This window comes from Oryza brachyantha, chromosome 2 (assembly GCF_000231095.2).
Source record: "Oryza brachyantha chromosome 2, ObraRS2, whole genome shotgun sequence".
Lineage (NCBI taxonomy): Eukaryota > Viridiplantae > Streptophyta > Magnoliopsida > Poales > Poaceae > Oryza > Oryza brachyantha.
This window is the reverse complement of record NC_023164.2, coordinates 24,919,114-24,937,226: the sequence shown is the minus strand read 5'-3', so window position 1 is coordinate 24,937,226 and position 18,113 is coordinate 24,919,114. Positions and strand designations below refer to the sequence as shown.

At 43.3% G+C, this 18,113-nt stretch overlaps 4 protein-coding genes across 4 annotated transcripts; 3 read left to right on the top strand and 1 right to left on the bottom strand.

Moving 5' to 3' along the window:
- The first annotated feature begins 185 nt into the window (after nucleotides 1-185).
- Nucleotides 186-4,248, top strand: LOC102706357 (replication factor C subunit 3). The gene is made up of 9 exons (XM_006647926.3): nucleotides 186-510; nucleotides 1,204-1,420; nucleotides 1,800-1,879; nucleotides 1,961-2,120; nucleotides 2,308-2,389; nucleotides 2,765-2,894; nucleotides 3,010-3,073; nucleotides 3,169-3,237; nucleotides 3,847-4,248. The coding sequence occupies exons 1-9, from the start codon at nucleotides 324-326 to the stop codon at nucleotides 3,944-3,946; spliced, it is 1,089 nt and encodes a 362-aa protein (XP_006647989.2). The 5' UTR covers nucleotides 186-323; the 3' UTR covers nucleotides 3,947-4,248.
- An 80-nt stretch (nucleotides 4,249-4,328) lies between these two features.
- LOC102718809 (metal tolerance protein 3) lies at nucleotides 4,329-6,809 on the bottom strand. Its single transcript, XM_040520716.1, has 7 exons — nucleotides 6,400-6,809; nucleotides 6,085-6,272; nucleotides 5,762-5,960; nucleotides 5,478-5,656; nucleotides 5,164-5,314; nucleotides 4,798-4,931; nucleotides 4,329-4,651 (listed from the first exon to the last, which is right to left on the bottom strand). The coding sequence occupies exons 1-7, from the start codon at nucleotides 6,590-6,592 to the stop codon at nucleotides 4,472-4,474; spliced, it is 1,224 nt and encodes a 407-aa protein (XP_040376650.1). The 5' UTR covers nucleotides 6,593-6,809; the 3' UTR covers nucleotides 4,329-4,471.
- A 1,523-nt stretch (nucleotides 6,810-8,332) lies between these two features.
- On the top strand, nucleotides 8,333-10,952 carry LOC102718525 (DNA-3-methyladenine glycosylase). The gene is given in 6 exon segments (XM_006649026.2): nucleotides 8,333-8,731; nucleotides 8,813-8,884; nucleotides 8,989-9,112; nucleotides 9,856-9,926; nucleotides 10,012-10,069; nucleotides 10,494-10,952. Coding segments are annotated over 6 exon segments (888 nt in total). The 3' UTR covers nucleotides 10,658-10,952.
- Nucleotides 10,953-13,106: 2,154 nt separating this feature from the next.
- Nucleotides 13,107-17,381, top strand: LOC102706075 (heat shock 70 kDa protein, mitochondrial). Its single transcript, XM_006647925.3, has 6 exons — nucleotides 13,107-13,265; nucleotides 14,558-14,631; nucleotides 14,713-14,791; nucleotides 14,873-15,442; nucleotides 15,553-16,173; nucleotides 16,520-17,381. Exons 1-6 carry the CDS (start codon nucleotides 13,203-13,205, stop codon nucleotides 17,150-17,152), a joined length of 2,040 nt encoding a protein of 679 aa, XP_006647988.1. The 5' UTR covers nucleotides 13,107-13,202; the 3' UTR covers nucleotides 17,153-17,381.
- Nucleotides 17,382-18,113: the final 732 nt, after the last annotated feature.

Genomic DNA, 18,113 nt, shown 5'->3' with positions numbered 1-18,113 from the left:
CACATGTTCTTGGTGAGGCGGTTTGAATTCACATGTGGTGATTTATTAATTTCTCCCTCCAATTGTGCTCTCCATGGCCGAGCTGCACCGGCTCGTCAGAACAGATAATATTGGGCTAGGCTATGGAATCGGCCCACATAACAGCCCAACACTAACACTCCTCGAGCTTGTCCCGCACCGCGGAGGCGCTGACCAACTCTGACCATCTCTTCCCATCGCTCGCCAAGGCGAGACCCTGAGACTGTGAGGGGTTTCGAATTGGCGCTAACTATTCCCCCCGATTCCCTCCTCCAGCTCTAGGGTTTCCGCGTCTGCGCTCCGCCATGGCGGGAACCACCACCGCCGCCACTCCGATGGACATCGACGCCGCGGCGCCGCCGCCGGGGGCGTACGCGAAGGACAAGGCGCCCCTCTCCACCACCCCCGGCGGCAGGGCGGCGCCATGGGTCGAGAAGTACCGCCCCCAGTCCCTCGGCGACGTCGCCGCGCACCGTGATATCGTCGATACCAGTAAGCGTCCGCCTCCCCCTTTGGTTTCGCCTGCGCGATGATTGGTCCACTGCTTGCTCGGTGTCTGGGTGCGGCGTTTTAGGGTTTTTGGTTGCGTCATTGACTAGGAGTAGTTTTTTTTTTCATTAGCGAGGTGGTGCGATTCAACGGGATTTCTGTAGGTAGTAACGCTGTTTTGTTTTTGTGAGCATTAATCAGCATCCATTTTGCTAGTCACGATATGAGATTTTGTGGTTTTACAACCTCACATCTCCATAGCTTTTTTGACTCCCCTAGCTAAAGGATTTGGCGGTTGATTTAGACTTTTAGGGGTTAGCAATTTGTGCTAGTGGCCTTCAGCGTGATTTGTTGTTAACCTGGTGCCTTGAATTCTAATGATTATTTTTCACCATATTCGTCTTAATTGTTCCTCTATGTTTCTTCCTGTTCGTTAGGAGCACGGGGTAATCGGAGTCCTGTCATTTGGTTTATGTGTTTGTTTGTGTGACAATTATTTAGGTCGTGTAACTGTTTTAGCATGTTATATAACGATCCGCTGTTATTTGTCTCAGTTCCACTTCCACATTTATCTTATGTAACTGTCACATTTTGTGTTCTTGAGTTTCAACACATTATTAGAAATATATATTAAATTCTTTTTTATCTTTTCTGTTTAAACCTCTTTAATCACTCATTTATACCATTATGTTGTAGTTGATCGGCTTACAAATGAGAACAGACTTCCACATTTGTTGCTGTATGGGCCTCCTGGTACCGGGAAAACATCAACAATACTGGCTGTTGCAAGGAAGTTGTATGGGTCACAGTATGGCAACATGATACTCGAACTCAATGCATCAGATGAGCGTGGTATTGATGTTGTAAGGCAGCAAATCCAAGACTTTGCAAGTGCCCGCAGTCTCTCTTTTGGGTATGCTCTACATTTTGTGATGTTGATATTTGAGTAGTGTTTTCTTTCTATTAGGGATGAGGGGGACATGTTTCAGCACACTACCAGAATTGATCTTTGTTTTTTGGAGACCTACACACAATCTTTCGTGGGTTTGGAATTGCATGTTGAGAGATTGATCCCAATATTTACATATGAGTGGTTATACTTTGTTGTAATTGCATGTGTTATACCGTCGTCTTCTGAGACAAATAGTCCCATTGAGGTTGCATATTGCCTCATGGATCTTTTTATGCTTGTTTTATTAGCTTTATTGGAGTTACTGGTATAACTAAATGCATTACAAAATCTCTGGTATACAAAATCACTTTTTCATATATATGATATTTAACTTGTATAGAGCAAAGCAATCTGTTAAGATGGTTCTATTGGATGAAGCAGATGCAATGACCAAGGATGCACAGTTTGCATTGCGAAGAGGTTTGCCTGTTGTTCAGAGTTTCTCTTTGAGCTAATGCTATATTGCCTTGTTACATCCTTTTTATCTTCCCTGTCTTACAGTTATCGAGAAGCACACGAGGAGCACAAGGTTTGCACTGATATGCAACCATGTGAACAAAATAATTCCAGCACTGCAATCAAGGTGCACCAGGTTTAGATTTGCACCCCTTGATGGCACACATGTTAGGGATCGTCTTCAACATATAATACGATCCGAGGGGTAAGCACTACGTGTTCCTCTGCAGATTATACTAGAACTTTCAATAGGTTTTTCTTGTTGAGTTGCTGGCTTATGTTGACTGTTGAGACTTGAATTAAGTTGTCTTAATTTTGAAATAATAGCCTTATGTCACTATCTCCATGTGGTAGTCTAAGTTTTTGTTGCTATAAATGATGTGTTCTTGCAGGCTTGATGTAGATGATGGTGGTTTGACAGCCCTTGTGCGTCTAAGTAATGGTGACATGAGGAAGGCTTTGAACATATTGCAGGTTATGTGTGAATAAGCATTTGTGGCATTCTTAGCCTACTTCTTTAACATGAATTGTCATATTTAGATATTGAAAAACATAAAGGCTCATGTTCTGGAAAAGACAACAAAATGTTGCCTGTTAAGGTGTCAATGAACCATAGTTATCTCTGAATACATAACAAGAGTGTGTGGTGTTAAATTTAACTAATGGATGTCGTATTTCCAATGTTATATCACATAATATACTTGTGAGATGCCTGTAAGTAAAGTTTTTTTTAATATTCAGCCAAAGTGTCAAACCATTAAGACATCCATTTGTTTTACTATACCAATTGTTGTATAATCAACTGGTATATATCGTTTGACGTTGATTTGCTTTACCTTTCATGTGCAGTCAACACACATGGCATCAAAGCAAATAACAGAGGAAGCTGTGTACCTTTGCACAGGAAACCCCATGCAAAAAGACATTGAACAGATAGCATTCTGGTTGCTGAACGAACCATTTTCAACCAGCTTCAAATGTATTCTTAATTACCAATGCCATCCTCCTAACAATTAACAGTTCATGGTTTAAACATGAATTGTATGTTTTATTCTTTGCTTTCAGTATTGTGAATTTCTGCCCTTCTGCTTTAGGTATATCTGATATGAAGATGAGAAAAGGACTTGCCTTGGTTGATATCATACGGGAGGTCACTATGTACGCACTATTTCATGACCTATATACTATCTAAACCTTCTTGTTCCTCAAATCCTCAAACCTTCTCCTAACACATAAAAATAAATTTATTGCAGGTTTGTGTTCAAAATACAGATGCCATCTGATGTACGTATAAAGCTGATTAATGATCTGGCCGATATAGAGTATGTCCTGTCTTCAGCTTTAAAGTTGAATAGTTGTCAAATTTAGTACGCCTGGCTTCTTTCTAGTTCACCTGGAACTGTGCATACATATCATTTCTTTTATTCCATCATAAATCGTTTCTGGTTCTTGGCTGATTCTACTCAATTACAGTAGTGCCCAAAATTTTATTTTCAAAACTTCCATGGAACATTTTGCTGATTTACACATGCTATATTTTTCAACACAGTCATTTCTGCATCACATCAAGCAACTAGTATGCGGTACCTTATATAAGCAAAACAATAATAATTAATTTAAACCACACAATTTTGCTATACCTGTTAAATGGTTGCACACTGCAAAGCAATGATTTTGTCGAGCAAACTTCACATGTTGGAATTGTTAAGTACTTCTCGTGTGCTGTGTGGAATGTTTGCGTTAGGAGAACCTATGATTTCAGTTGCTTTCATTATGCAATTACCTAAACTTAACCTTTGGCTATCTGGAGTACTTAAAGAAGTACACTAACCGAATTATGAAATATAGTCCTCTTGGAAGTGTATTTAGGATAACCATTTTTGGCATTTCCTCTTAAGATGCAACGTTGTTCATGGCATCTCTGTGTGCAGGTACCGGCTATGCTTTGCTTGCAATGACAAGTTACAGCTAGGGGCGCTGATATCAACTTTCACGGGTGCTCGCTCTGCTATGGTTGCTGCTGCCAACTGATTTGAGCAACGTGATGATCTTTTTTTGTTGCCCTTCGCTGCCACTCCAATCTGGAAATGACGCGGTAACTCTCGTTATGTTATAAGCATGTGTTTAAGCATGGCGAGGAGAGTGTCTGTCTGCTCGACGTGCTAGCTTCGTGGGACTCGGGAGTGCCTTGTACTAATTGAACTGTAACCGAATGAGGCATGATGAATGTAGCGTTTTTTGCGCAAATTGAAAAATGTATTCACAGTTCAACTCTTGGTGACGCCAGAATTTTTCGGTCAGGTTGCAAATAAGAAAACAAGCCGGCCAAAAAAGAAACAAAATGGAAACGCACATAAGCAATCGGTATCAGATTCCCCAAAGAGGAATCCTGTATTTTATTTCGCTCGGACACATAGATTCCTGCACTCAAAAGCCAGCTACCGTGTAAGCGCACCTCTTTTTCTGCCTCTGCGACAAACCAAACCGGTGGAACACAACTACAATACCAGAATTTAAGTACACAGAACAAACACTACAAGTGTAGAACCAGATATGTCATGGCTCAGATGAAGGCAGTCTGCTCCGAACCCTATGCTCCGGCTTATGCCTGCTCTCAAAATCCACATGAACAAAAGCACGCTCAACCACCGGGAGCTTCTCGATCTTATTCTGCAGCGATTCACCGATAGAGTGCACCTCTCCCAAGTGCATATCCTCGGATAGCTCGATGTCCACCTGTGTAGTCAGATTAGCAGAAACAACATAAGATCTATGGCCACGCTAGTAGCTGAAGAAGGCAGGAAAGAGGAGTGGCACAAATCCAGCTTATTCTGATGTACAATCTGTAATTCTGCAGAGCTACAATGAGCCAATGAGTTTACCTCCACAAAGTAGAGAGCTCCAAAGCTGTACGCTCGGACCGTGTCGACCCGCTTCACGCGCGAATCATGCTTCATGGCAAGGTATGTCAGCATCTGCAGCATCTCTGGAGGGGCAGACTGACCCACAAGCGTAACTACATAAAAATTTACAACCACAAACTGATCAAAATTGATTGGGGCTAATCAGTGTAGTCAAAACTATTGACAACTGGCGCAATTGAGGCCGAACAATCTGCCATCAGGCTGAAAACACCATTTTCCTCGTTAAGTGGTTCACATTCTTTTAATTCGATCTCGTCTTTTGCTAAAGAAGAAAATCTCTTTGGAAGAGGGGAGAATGAAGGTGTTTGAGATTTGTGTGCAAACCGGCATTTTCGTATACAGTTCCAGACCAATTCACTATGGTATACACAGCAAGCAGCACAGCCCCTACAGGATCAATCCACCAGAAGAACTTATCTCCGAGGACGGCAGCCACTAAACCAACAACATTGGTTACGACATCAAAGTAATGGTCCTGAATGGCACAAAGGGAACTGAATTTTAGAGCAGCAAGGTTTTTCATCAGTTCAATAAGGCAATTAACCGTGCGTTAGAATAAATCAAGCGATGCATAACAGTTCCTGCTGCAATTGATAAGACATCGACTATGTATAGTCAAGGCAGGTGACCAGGTGTACCTTTGCATATGCCCGGACAATGCTATTCCCTGAGCTCCTGCAGTATATATAGAGAGCAAGTTTCACCACAGTTGCTGAAAGCATGATCGAGTACAACCATATCAGCTGCTCCTTTGTCATCTTCTCTCCCGGGTTGTTCGCCACCAGCTCCTCAACAGCTTGAATTAATACTTGGAAACCTAAAAATTGCAGCAAAAGGGGTGTAACACCAAACTTCCTAATGCTGACATTACAGTTGAGATAACCCAAAAATCGCAGTATCCTAAAAGAGCTTTAGCTCATACCTAGAGTAGCCATGATGGCTGCGAAGACAATGATCCCAACAGGCTGAACCCGCAATTTGCCGATCGGATACTTGTAGATGTTCACGCTCTTCATCGAAAGATGCGTGAAGTAAAGGATGCCCCCGGCCAAGAAATCCAGCAAGGAGTCAAGAGTGGATGCAGCAATCGCCATGGAACCCGTCTTGACCGTGGCATAAACCTGCATGTGCAAAACCAAATGGATCACCGTGCAGTCTTCTTCTCTTAGCCTCTTGCGGCCCGTGTCACCGTGTGCCACTGAACAATTGCTACTCCGCTGCCCTGATGCGAGAAATGAGAATCACCTTGAAAGCCAAGAGGATGATATTGGCGTAGTTTGAAATCTTCATGGCGGACTCGCTCTGCCTCTGCTCCTTGTCCTCGAGCTCGAGCAGCTCGGGATCCGATTCGAATTCCCCGGGCATGCACAGGGCCTCTACATCCTCGTAGATTTTCAGTGTAGCCAGCTGCTTCTCATAGTACTCCTTTTCACCTACGCATAAGGGAGGAAGTAAGCACTAAACAGTAAGCAGGAAAAAAAAAAGCTTGCGAGTTTCCTCCATGGATTAAGCAGTAGCGAGAGATGATTGGTTGCAGGCTTGCAGCTAGCCAGCTACTACCTTGGGAGAGGCCTTTGGCGCGGCTGAGGTCGACGCAGGCGGCGGCGGGGCGCTCGAGGTCGACGCCGCCGCGCACCTTGTCGGGCAGCCGCGACAGGAAGGTGCTCCGCAGCGACCGCGCCGAGTCGCGGCGCCGCAGCGACGGCGGGCGGGCGCCGCTCAGCAGTGGGGTCCTCCGATCGTCGCCGTCCATCAGCGCGGGCGCGTGGCCGTAGCACCGTCGGCAGCCGAGTCGAGGGTCTCACAGAGTCACAGCTCGCGGGTTGGGCGAGGCAGAGGACGAATTGGTCGTCTTCACTTTTTGATCAGCTTTTGGAATTTTTCAGTGCGATTTTATACACAGTGCGAATTCGGTAGTGAGATCTGGGCATCATCTGGGAATTTGGTGATTCTATTCATTTTTGGAGGAGCGGTACAATTTCTGATGTTTGTTTATGAATGTTTCTTTTGTATTTATTGTGTGTGTTTCCAGAAACTTCTGGAGGTATGTAACTTTTTCTTTATAATATTAGCGCCTCACTAAAACTCTCTAGAGTGCCTCATTACAGTCACTCACGACACAAAGAGGCAGTTTGATGGCACGATCTCTGGCTTCATGACAGCAACTTGCGCCCTAATATTTATGCCGTATGTGCCGGAGCTTCAGTTGAGATTCAGGGGATAAATAGGTGACGATTCTTCTATCCTCCGAACGTAGGTTGACGCAGTGAAAATGTGAATTTTGCAGTAAGTTGTTACGCCGTTACCTCCATTCTAAAATAAATAAATACGAGTGAGAATGTAGCCGGAACTACTCTAAGAAGGATTTTAAATGAGAATAATGGTGGAGATAAGAAATAATACCAAAATATATATTTTAATATAAGATTTAAGTTTTAAAAATAATTATATTTAATATTGGAGCTGCACAACACCGAGACCTGGCCGCCTCCAAGAAGCTTGTCAAGTGAACTCAAATACAATACAGTGGCTCTAGGAGCAGGAATTTGCTGATTTTCAAAGTGGTTGTTTTTTCTTATTTCTTTTAGACTTTCCCATTGTTTCTCATCTAGCTGAGTGAAATGCTGATGGTGTAATGGTTGTTTTCCTTGTGTTGTTAGATGTCCCCATATTTTATTAAAAGGTGTCTCACAAAAAGATGATAGCATTGTAATGTGTGTTCTGGATATTGGTTAGCTATCTTGTCTCGTAAAACCGATATCCCTGATACTCTTTATAGTTCAGTATCCTGCTTTAATGAAAATGCTACTGATTTTTTTTCTAAAAAGAAGAGGTAATGTTTCTTTCCAAACTCTCAACCATCTTAAAAACAAACATACGGGAACAAATATGATCCTCGGCAACACTATACCTACAGTATTACTCAGCGATATATAGATCAACAGTATTACAGGTACAGTACTGCAGGATCTAAACTCATATGAGAAACGGCTGATTAGTACCACCAAGTGAATTAAGCTGTGAGAAAAATAAATTTAGCAGTTGCCGTTGATAGGGCCGTTAACAAGAAAGTGTGAGGTGCGCGACCGAACAGAGCCCCAAAATTCATGGTCTCCCACCTTGCATCCCTCAATCTAGTACTACCGATAGTTGGAAGTGAAAATGATAGTATCATTGCAAGCGGCGAGCTCCAAGTCACAACATCGTGACCTCTTGTATTTATCTCACATCATGCGCCATCTCGTATCCGTCTTGCATCGTCGCCGACAACCGCAGCAGGCCAACAGCACGAACAAAGCATCCAGGTGACACTTCATCGCCATCAACCGTAGCTAATGTTTGTTATATTTTTACATATTGTATATTTGTACTGAAGAATATATATTTAAGTTATCTATTTGATAAATAAATTTAGTTTCACTAGTTATTCATTAAAGGATCCTAATAGCATTTTGAACGGAGCCCCTAACTTCTGAATACGGCCTGGCCGTTGATGAGATCCCTTCTTTGAGTTCTTTCCATCTGCACCGTCAATGCCCCCACGCCCTCTCCCCCACAGTCTCGGTCCCAGCCGCCGGCTGCCGTTCCCGGAGAGCCCTCTCCGATGACCCCCACCTCCTCCGGGGCGCCCACGCCCCCACACTTCAAGCGCTCCTCCCCCAGGAAGAAGCCGCAGCTACGTAGCCGCCGCGTTGCAGCTGACCTCCTCGCCGTAGAGGCCGCGGCGGGGAAGATACCACCGCACCCCTCGTGTACGACGGTGGTGCCGGCTCCGTCGCCTCTTGGCTGCGCATTGCCTCGCGATTTCTTCGAGGTGGACGCGCTTGACCTCGCCCCTCGCCTCCTCGGCAAGCTCCTGCGCCGCGACGATGTCGTCCTCCGCATCACCGAGGTGCTGGTTCTTCACTTTCTCTCTATATAATCGCCGCGACCAAGCGCGATTAGTGAGGATTTGTTTTGCATGTTCCTCCAGGTGGAGGCTTACAGGCCAAATGACTCCGCGTGCCACGGTCGGTTCGGCATCACGGCGAGGACCGCACCCGTGGTAAGGCCGATGCTTCGTTTGTCTTGTTCTTCGATGAGCTTGGCAATTTGGGGAGTCTCTTGAACTTCAATGTGGGCTGAAGTTTTCCTTCATCTTTGGCGCAGTTTGGACCAGGAGGGCATGCGTATGTGTACCTGTGCTATGGATTGCACATGATGCTCAATGTCGTCGCCGACAAGGAGGGAGTTGGAGCTGCTGTTTTGATTCGGTCGTGTGCTCCCGTTTCTGGTACGCATTTCTGATTTCTCAAAAGTATTTCAGCATGATGTAGTATCATGTATGATCTGATAAACTTTTACCTGTAGTAACAACTAGTGAAAATGGCCAAGCATTTGATATGACTTTAAACCACTGCAGTTCCATGTGATGCTTGTTTAGTTTAGATCAGAAGATGTATGGTACATTGGTAAACGCAGTAGTATGTTGGTTTTTCATTTCTGAAATGTATTTCTCACTTTATAAGCTATGGTGATATGGAGTATAGATTAGAGAATATGTTTTACTTTAATGAAACACAGGAGAAGTTTATGATGACGTAGCTGTGTGATCAAGAGGAAGATGACACTATGTTGGTAAACTTTCTTCATGTGTTTTGACAACATTTTTTTCCTTCTGTCCCCGTACTTCAGAAAGTAAAATCTGTTTCTTTATTTGGACCACTGGAGTTCCAATGTTGCAGATGCAACTACATGCTTACACAGTTACACTGCAGGACATAAATCATTTTTTACCATTACATAAAACATGCTCCTATACAAGTAAAGCACAGTTGGTTATCAAATACCTATTCCTCCTATATAAGTTTGTTAAAATCATGATCCTAAATCGGAATTGGAAGTTCTAAGTAGGATCACAATCATAAAATTGCATAAATAAAAATCACAAAAATGTAGATTAAATCATAAAGTCATAAAACCGTATGATAGAATCGAGATTTTAATAACCTTGCTCCTATAAACTCTCCTGTCTAGGGCTGGGAACTATTCAGCAGCGTCGAGGCCAACAAACTGAGAAACCAATCCTACTTACTGGACCAGGAAAGGTCTATGCCTACACCAAGTTTTGTTTTCTGAATCACCATTGTTCCTACACAACTGCATTATGACTATCCTGGCTTTATTATTCAGGTTGGTCAAGCTCTGGGGCTTTCCACTGACTGGTCCAACCATCCTCTGTACACACCTGGTATGATTTACTTAGGTGGTGTTTAGATTGAGAAATTTTTTGGGAGAAGTGTCACGTCAAATGTTTGACCGGAAGTCGGAAGGGGTTTTCGGACACGAATGAAAAAACGAATTTCACGGCTAGCTTAGAAACCGCGAGACAAATCTTTTAAGCCTAATTAATCCGCTATTAGCACATGTTGGTTACTGTAGCACTTATGGCTAATCATGGCCTAATTAGGCTCAAAAAATTCGTCTCAAAATTTCTTACATAATTGTGCAATTAGTTTCTTGGTTCATCTATGTTTAATGCTTTATTTAGATGTCCAAAAATTCGATATAATGTTTTTGGAAAAAAAATTTAGGAACTAAACAAGACCTTATGCCCAATGCTGTTCAAAGCGGCCACATTGTATCAATACATTCCCTGACATTACATATCTCAGGTGGTTTGGAGGTACTAGATGGGCCAGAACCGGAGAACATTTTGGTTGGCCCCCGTGTAGGCATCGAATACGCATCACCGGAGCATGTCGCGGCACCATGGAGATTCGCCGTTGCAGGGACGCCATGGATCAGTGCCCCAAAGAACACTCTCAGGCCGATGTGAGAGCCTGGAGGCTGCAGCTAGTACCAAAGTAAACGGGTGTCCTTTTCTGTCTTTTGGTAGAGGAACTGGAGCTGCCTCTTGTCCACGTTGTAACGTGCCATGTTTGATCGACATGGCAGCGCCAGATTCAGATATGGATGCAAGTGAGCAGATCCATTGACCAATCCCACTTGTTATTTCACTTAACTAGAAGGTCCTTGTGTGTACATGGCTCTTAAAATCTAGTATAGGCATTGCCAAGTTGTGATAAATGGCCGAATATCTGATTAATTTGTGATGATTATTCGAGGGTGCAAGCGAATGAATTAACTATTATAAACTTGAAATATAAATATGAATAGTATTATCGAAATTCATATATAGACAGCTTTTGTTAAAATCACCACGATTAGAAACTCGGGAAACATGACAGTTCATCCATTAATGAATAAAAAACAGTTAGTCGAAGCAAAGGAGAAAAAAAATCAGTAGTCCAAGAGAATTGGAGATGTTGTGTCCAGATTGTCCAGCTGAAAATAATACGGAGATAGAAAACATGAATAATTAGGGTGTCAGGTGTGTTCTTGGGTTGAATAACTGGTAGCTAGCTGACAACCGTTTTTTTTTTTTTTTACAAACGGATGGAACTATTACTATAAATCTTAAAAATGAATTTAGAGTAGTTTTATAAAAGTTCACATATACATATCCTCTTAGAGGCCCATGCTGTAAATATCCATTAGCGGGGGTGCTTTTAATCCTCAAGCTGGACCACCCATCGCTCCAGCGGCTACGTGCGTTGGCGCCTGCCAGGGCCGAGATTGTGAAATCCTATACCCCAGCAAAAAATGCAAGAGACCAAGGAATAAGTCACGATAAGTCCCTCTATTGTCATTGAGTTCCAAAAACATTCTTAAACCTTAAACCATAAAACTAGATATGCCACATTCTTAATATTACAAATTCTGTTTCAATATGGTTTCTCGGCAGTATTGATGTCAGGTTTCGTTGACATAGCATCCTAGTTAGCAAAACAAAATTAAAACAATAAGCATAACATGTAGTGCCCAAATGTGAGTGGCTTATACCTCCGTCTCACCCTCTCCTCTCTATCTCTTTCTCATCGCTGTCCACCCCACCGGATAGGAAGAGCCAGCACCAGTGCGAGCCCTATCACCATCCTCCCATCTCCGGCTTGATGGCCACCTCATTTCATCTTCATCATCTTTTCTATGCAGCATGAGCAGTGGCAGCGACACTGACACTGAGATCGAGTAGCGACGCCTGGTCTCCTCTCTCCTCCACCGCCATGCCATCTGGAGGCGCTGCTGATGTCGAGTTCGAGATCCTCGACACAAGCCTAGTCTCCCATCGCCGCCAATGGTCCCATTGAGTATGCCTAGCTGTTGAGATCACCTGGCGACCCATGACGCCTCATTAGGTATGACAATGAAAGGGATTTGATGTGGAGCCACTGCTTGAAGAGCCATTGTGCTCGGTCTCGCACCCTCCTATTCATTGTCATCATAGGGACCACCATGGTGCGGTCGTCCTGATCAATCTACTATTTATGTCGATCCTCCTGCCACCACCTCACCTCTAGACTTAGTTAGGAGGAAGATGGTGTGAATGTGGATGGATACAACCACGTTGCCAATCTAAATTGCTAACGAGGGTTTAGGTTTGAGGACTTAGAGGTTGTATATTTACTCGCATCACCAATATGGCGGGTGGAGGAGGAGGTTAGGTGGGCAGATGATGGAGATACACCTGGGCGCGTAGAGGAGATAGTGAGGAGAGAGGGCAAGGTGGAGGTGGAGGAAGTAGGTACCACTTACATGTGTGCACATATGTTTTTTTTGCCGACTAGGATGTCAGGCAGCGAAACCAAACATCAATACTAGGACTACATTTAAACAGTTTTTGCAAAATTAAAACGAGTTGTATTTGGCTTTGCGGTCTAAGAGCAGGTACAATAGCATGCTATAAGACAGCTATAAGCATATTTTAAAGAGATAATAGAGGAGAGAGATAAGATGTGGACTACTAATCTGTAGCCAGCTAGCTGCACATGGACTTCAAGACAAAGAGTATGTATGACATGTGGGACCATGTACTAATGTTTTATAGGTAACTATTGTATGAATTGACTATTAGATTGACTATAGATGAATTGAAGCTAGTAGTTGGTTATACTATTGAACTCGCTCTAAGGTTGTGTTTGGAACTCCATGACAACGAGGGACTTAAAAGTGGGCTTATTCCAAGCGACTAACCAGGCCGGCCCATTCATGCGCAGGCTACGCTATTGACAGTTCCGTTCCGTTCCGTTCCATTCCATTCCATTCGAGAAGGTTCCCCACACACTCGCGAAGCTGCAAGCGCCAAGCGACGTGGCGCCCCCATCGCCAGCCGCGCACGGCACAAGCCCAACCAATCCAACCCACCCTCCTCCGGAAGCCACGCCTCGCAGCTCCCAATCCCCAACAAATCCACACCCCACGGGGTCGCCACCAAAACCCTAAACCCCCTCTCGCTTCCCTCCCCTTCCCTCCCCGTACTGGCCATGGCGGCGGCGCTGCTTCTCCGAGCCGCGCGCCGGCGAGACCTCGCCTCGCCTCTCGGAACCGTACGCTCTCTCTCTCTCTCTCTCTACCTACCCTTCGCCTCTCGGAGCCGCTCGCTCGCTCGCCTCCTTCGTGTTTGATGATTGCTCCGATCTGTAGTAGCGTGGTTTGTTCTCTGTTCGTGGATCTGCCGGATCGAGCTGTGGGTAGCTAGTTGCCCTGTTCGACTGCGCAGATACTATACTACTGATGCCGTGGCTAGTTTTTTCACCGCAGATTCCTACTAGCGGTTATCAGTTGATGTCCTGTTGGCTTTTGCAGTTCCCCATATGCGATACTGGTTGACGTTTTGTATCTCTGTTGATGTAGAGGAGATGATGAATATGTTTTCTAGCTGCAGCTTGAAATTATGTTTTTTTTAATTACCCCTGGTGGTACGGCTTGGATCGGTGTGCCATTCTCCTGTAGAAATGTTAGCCTGTGTGATAAGTTAGCATTTCTTTTGTGCTATTTGTCTGGCATGGACGCACGGTCTATTGAGGTGTTAGCCTGCGTGGATAATTTAGCAGGTCTTTTGTGCTATTTGGCTGGCATGGTAAGTAGAGGAGGGTGAGCAAGGTAGTTGGTTTTGTTGGATCGGCACTCCTTAAGTTTTTTCAGATAGAAGCCACAGCAGTACAGCACTGTAATGTCCGGGGTGTGATTGCAGCATTTCTTGCATACTTGCGTAAGACTACACTCTTGCGTAATTAGCACGACTCAGTTGGAGCCCCATGCCAATGCATCAATGGTATAACTAGAGCTCTGTTTGCCTTCTTGGATCAACGTGTTCATGCTTTGCATACCCATATGCTTTGTATAGCCATAGCTGAAATCTCTCCCCTATTTATCCTGTTGATTTAGTTTGTTCAACATGCGTTTTCTTATCTCTGTCAACATACTGTGTTGGGTGGGCTCCCCACTACCACACAAAATGTTCTACGCTACCTTCCCATGTACATATAATGATGCCCTGAGCTACACTTTTTGGGTTAGTTAAACTGAAAACTGATGCCCTGAGTTGCCCACATATAGTCATACCTCTTTTAGTGTATTCATGCAATAGTTATTTTTAATCTGTTTGTTGTTTGAATAATACTGTTTTGTTTTTGCACTCACCCAGATTAATGATTTACCTATTTTATTCCAAGATCTATCCCTTTATGTGTTTTACTCTTCATAGATCTGCCTGCAGACTCCACAAAGGATTGCGGTTAAATTTTATATATATATATATATATTAATTAAATCTAAGAAATATTTTACTTTTTCCCATTTTACATCTCACTTTTTATGAACCTTGTATACCTTTCAGTTGACCGCCAATGTTCAATCAGCATATTCTGCTAATATTTGTTCAAAATGGGGTAGTTTTGCAAGAACTTTCAGGTAATGATCTAATCTTGGTTTACACACAATTACCAAATATGTTTGCAGCATGCATTAACTTCTTCATGTTCTTTTCCTCAGCGCAAAACCTACTGGAAATGAGGTTATTGGAATTGATTTGGGAACAACTAATTCTTGTGTTTCTGTTATGGAGGGAAAGGTGAGTGACCCTGTATATTTCTTCATTCATTGCTTCACTTTCATCTTTTCTTTAATTAATTTAACATGTTAATAATTACAGAACCCCAAAGTTATAGAGAATTCAGAAGGTACCAGGACAACACCGTCAGTTGTGGCCTTTAATCAGAAGGGAGAGCGACTTGTTGGAACTCCAGCCAAGCGTCAAGCAGTGACAAACCCACAAAACACTTTCTTTGGCACGAAACGTCTGATTGGGAGGCGCTTTGATGACCCACAAACACAGAAAGAGATGAAAATGGTACCATTCAAAATTGTGAAGGCTCCAAATGGTGATGCTTGGGTGGAAACAACAGATGGCAAGCAGTACTCACCAAGCCAGATTGGTGCATTTGTTTTGACCAAGATGAAGGAGACTGCTGAATCTTACCTTGGCAAAACTGTTTCAAAGGCTGTGATTACAGTCCCAGCTTATTTTAATGATGCTCAGCGTCAGGCAACCAAGGATGCTGGTCGCATTGCCGGACTTGATGTTCAAAGGATCATCAATGAACCAACTGCTGCTGCTCTGTCTTATGGAACAAACAACAAGGAGGGTTTGATAGCTGTATTTGATCTGGGAGGTGGGACGTTTGATGTCTCGATTCTGGAAATCTCCAATGGGGTGTTTGAGGTGAGTATTTATAAACTACACGCCGATGCTGTAATAATTCTATGTATGAAGAAAAGTTGTTGCATAATAATCCTTTTTCCTGCTGAGTTGCTTATTTACCTTGCTGCCAGGTCAAAGCAACAAATGGTGACACTTTCCTGGGAGGAGAAGACTTTGATAACACTCTTTTGGAGTTCTTAGTGAGTGAATTCAAGAGGACTGAAGCTATTGATCTGGCGAAGGACAGACTGGCTCTGCAGAGGTTACGCGAAGCTGCTGAGAAGGCAAAAATTGAACTCTCATCAACTGCCCAGACTGAGATTAACCTTCCATTCATCACAGCTGATGCCTCTGGAGCTAAACATTTGAATATCACACTTACAAGGTCAAAGTTCGAATCATTGGTGAACAGCCTCATTGAGAGGACCAGAGAACCGTGCAAGAATTGCTTGAAGGATGCTGGTATTACTACCAAGGAGGTTGATGAGGTTCTTCTTGTTGGTGGGATGACTAGGGTTCCAAAAGTGCAGGAAATTGTTTCAGAAATTTTTGGCAAGTCCCCAAGCAAAGGTGTCAACCCAGATGAAGCTGTGGCCATGGGTGCAGCTATACAGGGTGGTATTCTTCGTGGAGATGTTAAGGAGTTGCTTCTCCTTGATGTTACTCCCCTTTCACTTGGTATCGAGACTCTTGGTGGCATCTTCACCAGACTGATTAACAGGAACACTACAATCCCCACAAAGAAAAGTCAGGTTAGCAAGCATCTCAATGGTCAATGTCCTAGCAGCTATTTCATTATCTGACTAGATTTTGTTTATGTTTTCATTTCATGGGATGGTAGATTACATAGTGTCGCTCTGTACATTACCATATATTATTTTGTGCTTATTTCCTGAATACTCTTGTATCATGAATTGCATTATACTGGCTTGCTGCTTTCTAGTTATATACTTGTTCCACAGCAGAACCTTGCTGTTTGACTTTTTCCCCAAGGATCTGCCACGACCTTGTTCTTCTAAATGTAGTGATAGCTTGCATTCCATCTTTCAAGTGTTCCTGTTGTATATTTGGCCTCAATTTACTCCATGCATTCTGCAGGTGTTCTCAACTGCCGCTGACAACCAGACCCAAGTTGGTATTCGTGTATTGCAAGGTGAGCGTGAGATGGCAACAGATAACAAACTTCTCGGCGAATTTGATCTTGTCGGTATTCCACCAGCACCGAGAGGTATGCCACAGATCGAGGTCACATTTGACATCGACGCCAATGGAATTGTGACTGTCTCTGCAAAAGACAAGTCTACTGGGAAGGAGCAACAAATCACCATCCGATCCTCCGGTGGCCTTTCAGAGGCTGAGATTCAGAAGATGGTCCAGGAGGCTGAGCTTCACTCTCAGAAGGATCAGGAGCGAAAAGCCCTCATCGACATCAGAAACACAGCTGACACTACCATTTACAGCATTGAGAAAAGTCTGGGAGAGTACAGGGACAAGATTCCTGCAGAGGTTGCCACCGAGATTGAGACAGCCGTTGCTGATCTCCGCAGCGACATGGCCTCAGATGACATTGAGAAGATCAAGTCCAAGATTGAAGCAGCCAACAAGGCTGTCTCGAAGATTGGGCAGCACATGTCTGGTGGTGGTGGCGCCGGTGGTTCACAGACAGGAGGATCACAGGGCGGAGGCGAGCAGCAGGCTCCAGAGGCTGAGTACGAGGAGGTCAAGAAGTGAAAACTGGTTGTGCAAACAGGTTGCCCTGCTTTTAGAGATAGCAGCTAGTTTTTTTTGGAAGAGGCCTGGATGCTAGGACCTTGCGCATTGTAATAAGTTTTGTCATACGAAAACATATCCTAAGCTCGTAGGCCGTCTAGTTGTGTTGTAATGCATGACTTGGCTGCATTGGCTCCTTTTGCTTGCGGTACATCGCGCTAACAGGACGTGATCTTTGATTTTTTTAAAAGACCCTACCGTTTACTCCTAAATACAATTACATCTTGCGTGAAGTAGTGCTTCAATGGCTTCTGCGCTGTGCAGAACTATGTTTCCCTGTCCGGAAATGGTTATGCGCCAAAATTTAATATTTTAAAGTTGATTTTGTGGGTTTTTATAGTTTATTTTATGGTTTTTGTTTTCTACCATTAAATTATCATTTGATTGTTAATAATCTGTGCAAATAAACTATCCTTTTACTGTCAATAATCTGTACAAATAAACATAATTGTAAGCCAAATGCTAGTGCTTTTCTGGACACATCGATGCGACGGGTTGTACTGATTGTCGAGGATCTTCATTAGCCATTCCTCTTATTTAAATTTTTTAGAAAATTCGTTTTATTTAATTTTTTAAAAAATTAAGAAAAAATTAAGAAAAAATTAGTAGTAAAAAATTAGTTTATTTTAGAACGTAGGAATAGTTAGCAGTCAGCACTCGGTTTTCCACGGGGACGGTAAACGGTTTGCTTCTAGCATCTCGCACTTCCCCTGTGACTGTCATCTTATTTTGCTTATACATGTCAAAATTTAAATAAATTTAGAGTTAATTTTAGGATTTTTAATCAAAATTTACTTTCAGTATTAGATTTGAGTTCGCTAAGAATATATATATAATTTTATTTATAAATTATTTTTTATTTATAAATATATAGTTTATTTTTCATGAAAAAATACAATCCCCCACCCCCCCCCCCCCCCCC

Coding starts and splice junctions, on each gene's coding strand:
- LOC102706357 (XM_006647926.3), top strand. CDS start 324: ATGGCGGGAACCACCACCGCCGCCACTCCGATGGACATCGACGCCGCG. Junction 2,390..2,764: donor AGGCTTTGAACATATTGCAG/GTTATGTGTGAA, acceptor TTTCATGTGCAG/TCAACACACATGGCATCAAA. Junction 3,074..3,168: donor ATCATACGGGAGGTCACTAT/GTACGCACTATT, acceptor AATTTATTGCAG/GTTTGTGTTCAAAATACAGA.
- LOC102718809 (XM_040520716.1), bottom strand. CDS start 6,592: ATGGACGGCGACGATCGGAGGACCCCACTGCTGAGCGGCGCCCGCCCG. Junction 5,961..6,084: donor TCATCCTCTTGGCTTTCAAG/GTGATTCTCATT, acceptor TTGCACATGCAG/GTTTATGCCACGGTCAAGAC. Junction 5,315..5,477: donor TTGTCCGGGCATATGCAAAG/GTACACCTGGTC, acceptor TGTGCCATTCAG/GACCATTACTTTGATGTCGT.
- LOC102706075 (XM_006647925.3), top strand. CDS start 13,203: ATGGCGGCGGCGCTGCTTCTCCGAGCCGCGCGCCGGCGAGACCTCGCC. Junction 13,266..14,557: donor TCGCCTCGCCTCTCGGAACC/GTACGCTCTCTC, acceptor TATACCTTTCAG/TTGACCGCCAATGTTCAATC. Junction 16,174..16,519: donor TCCCCACAAAGAAAAGTCAG/GTTAGCAAGCAT, acceptor TGCATTCTGCAG/GTGTTCTCAACTGCCGCTGA.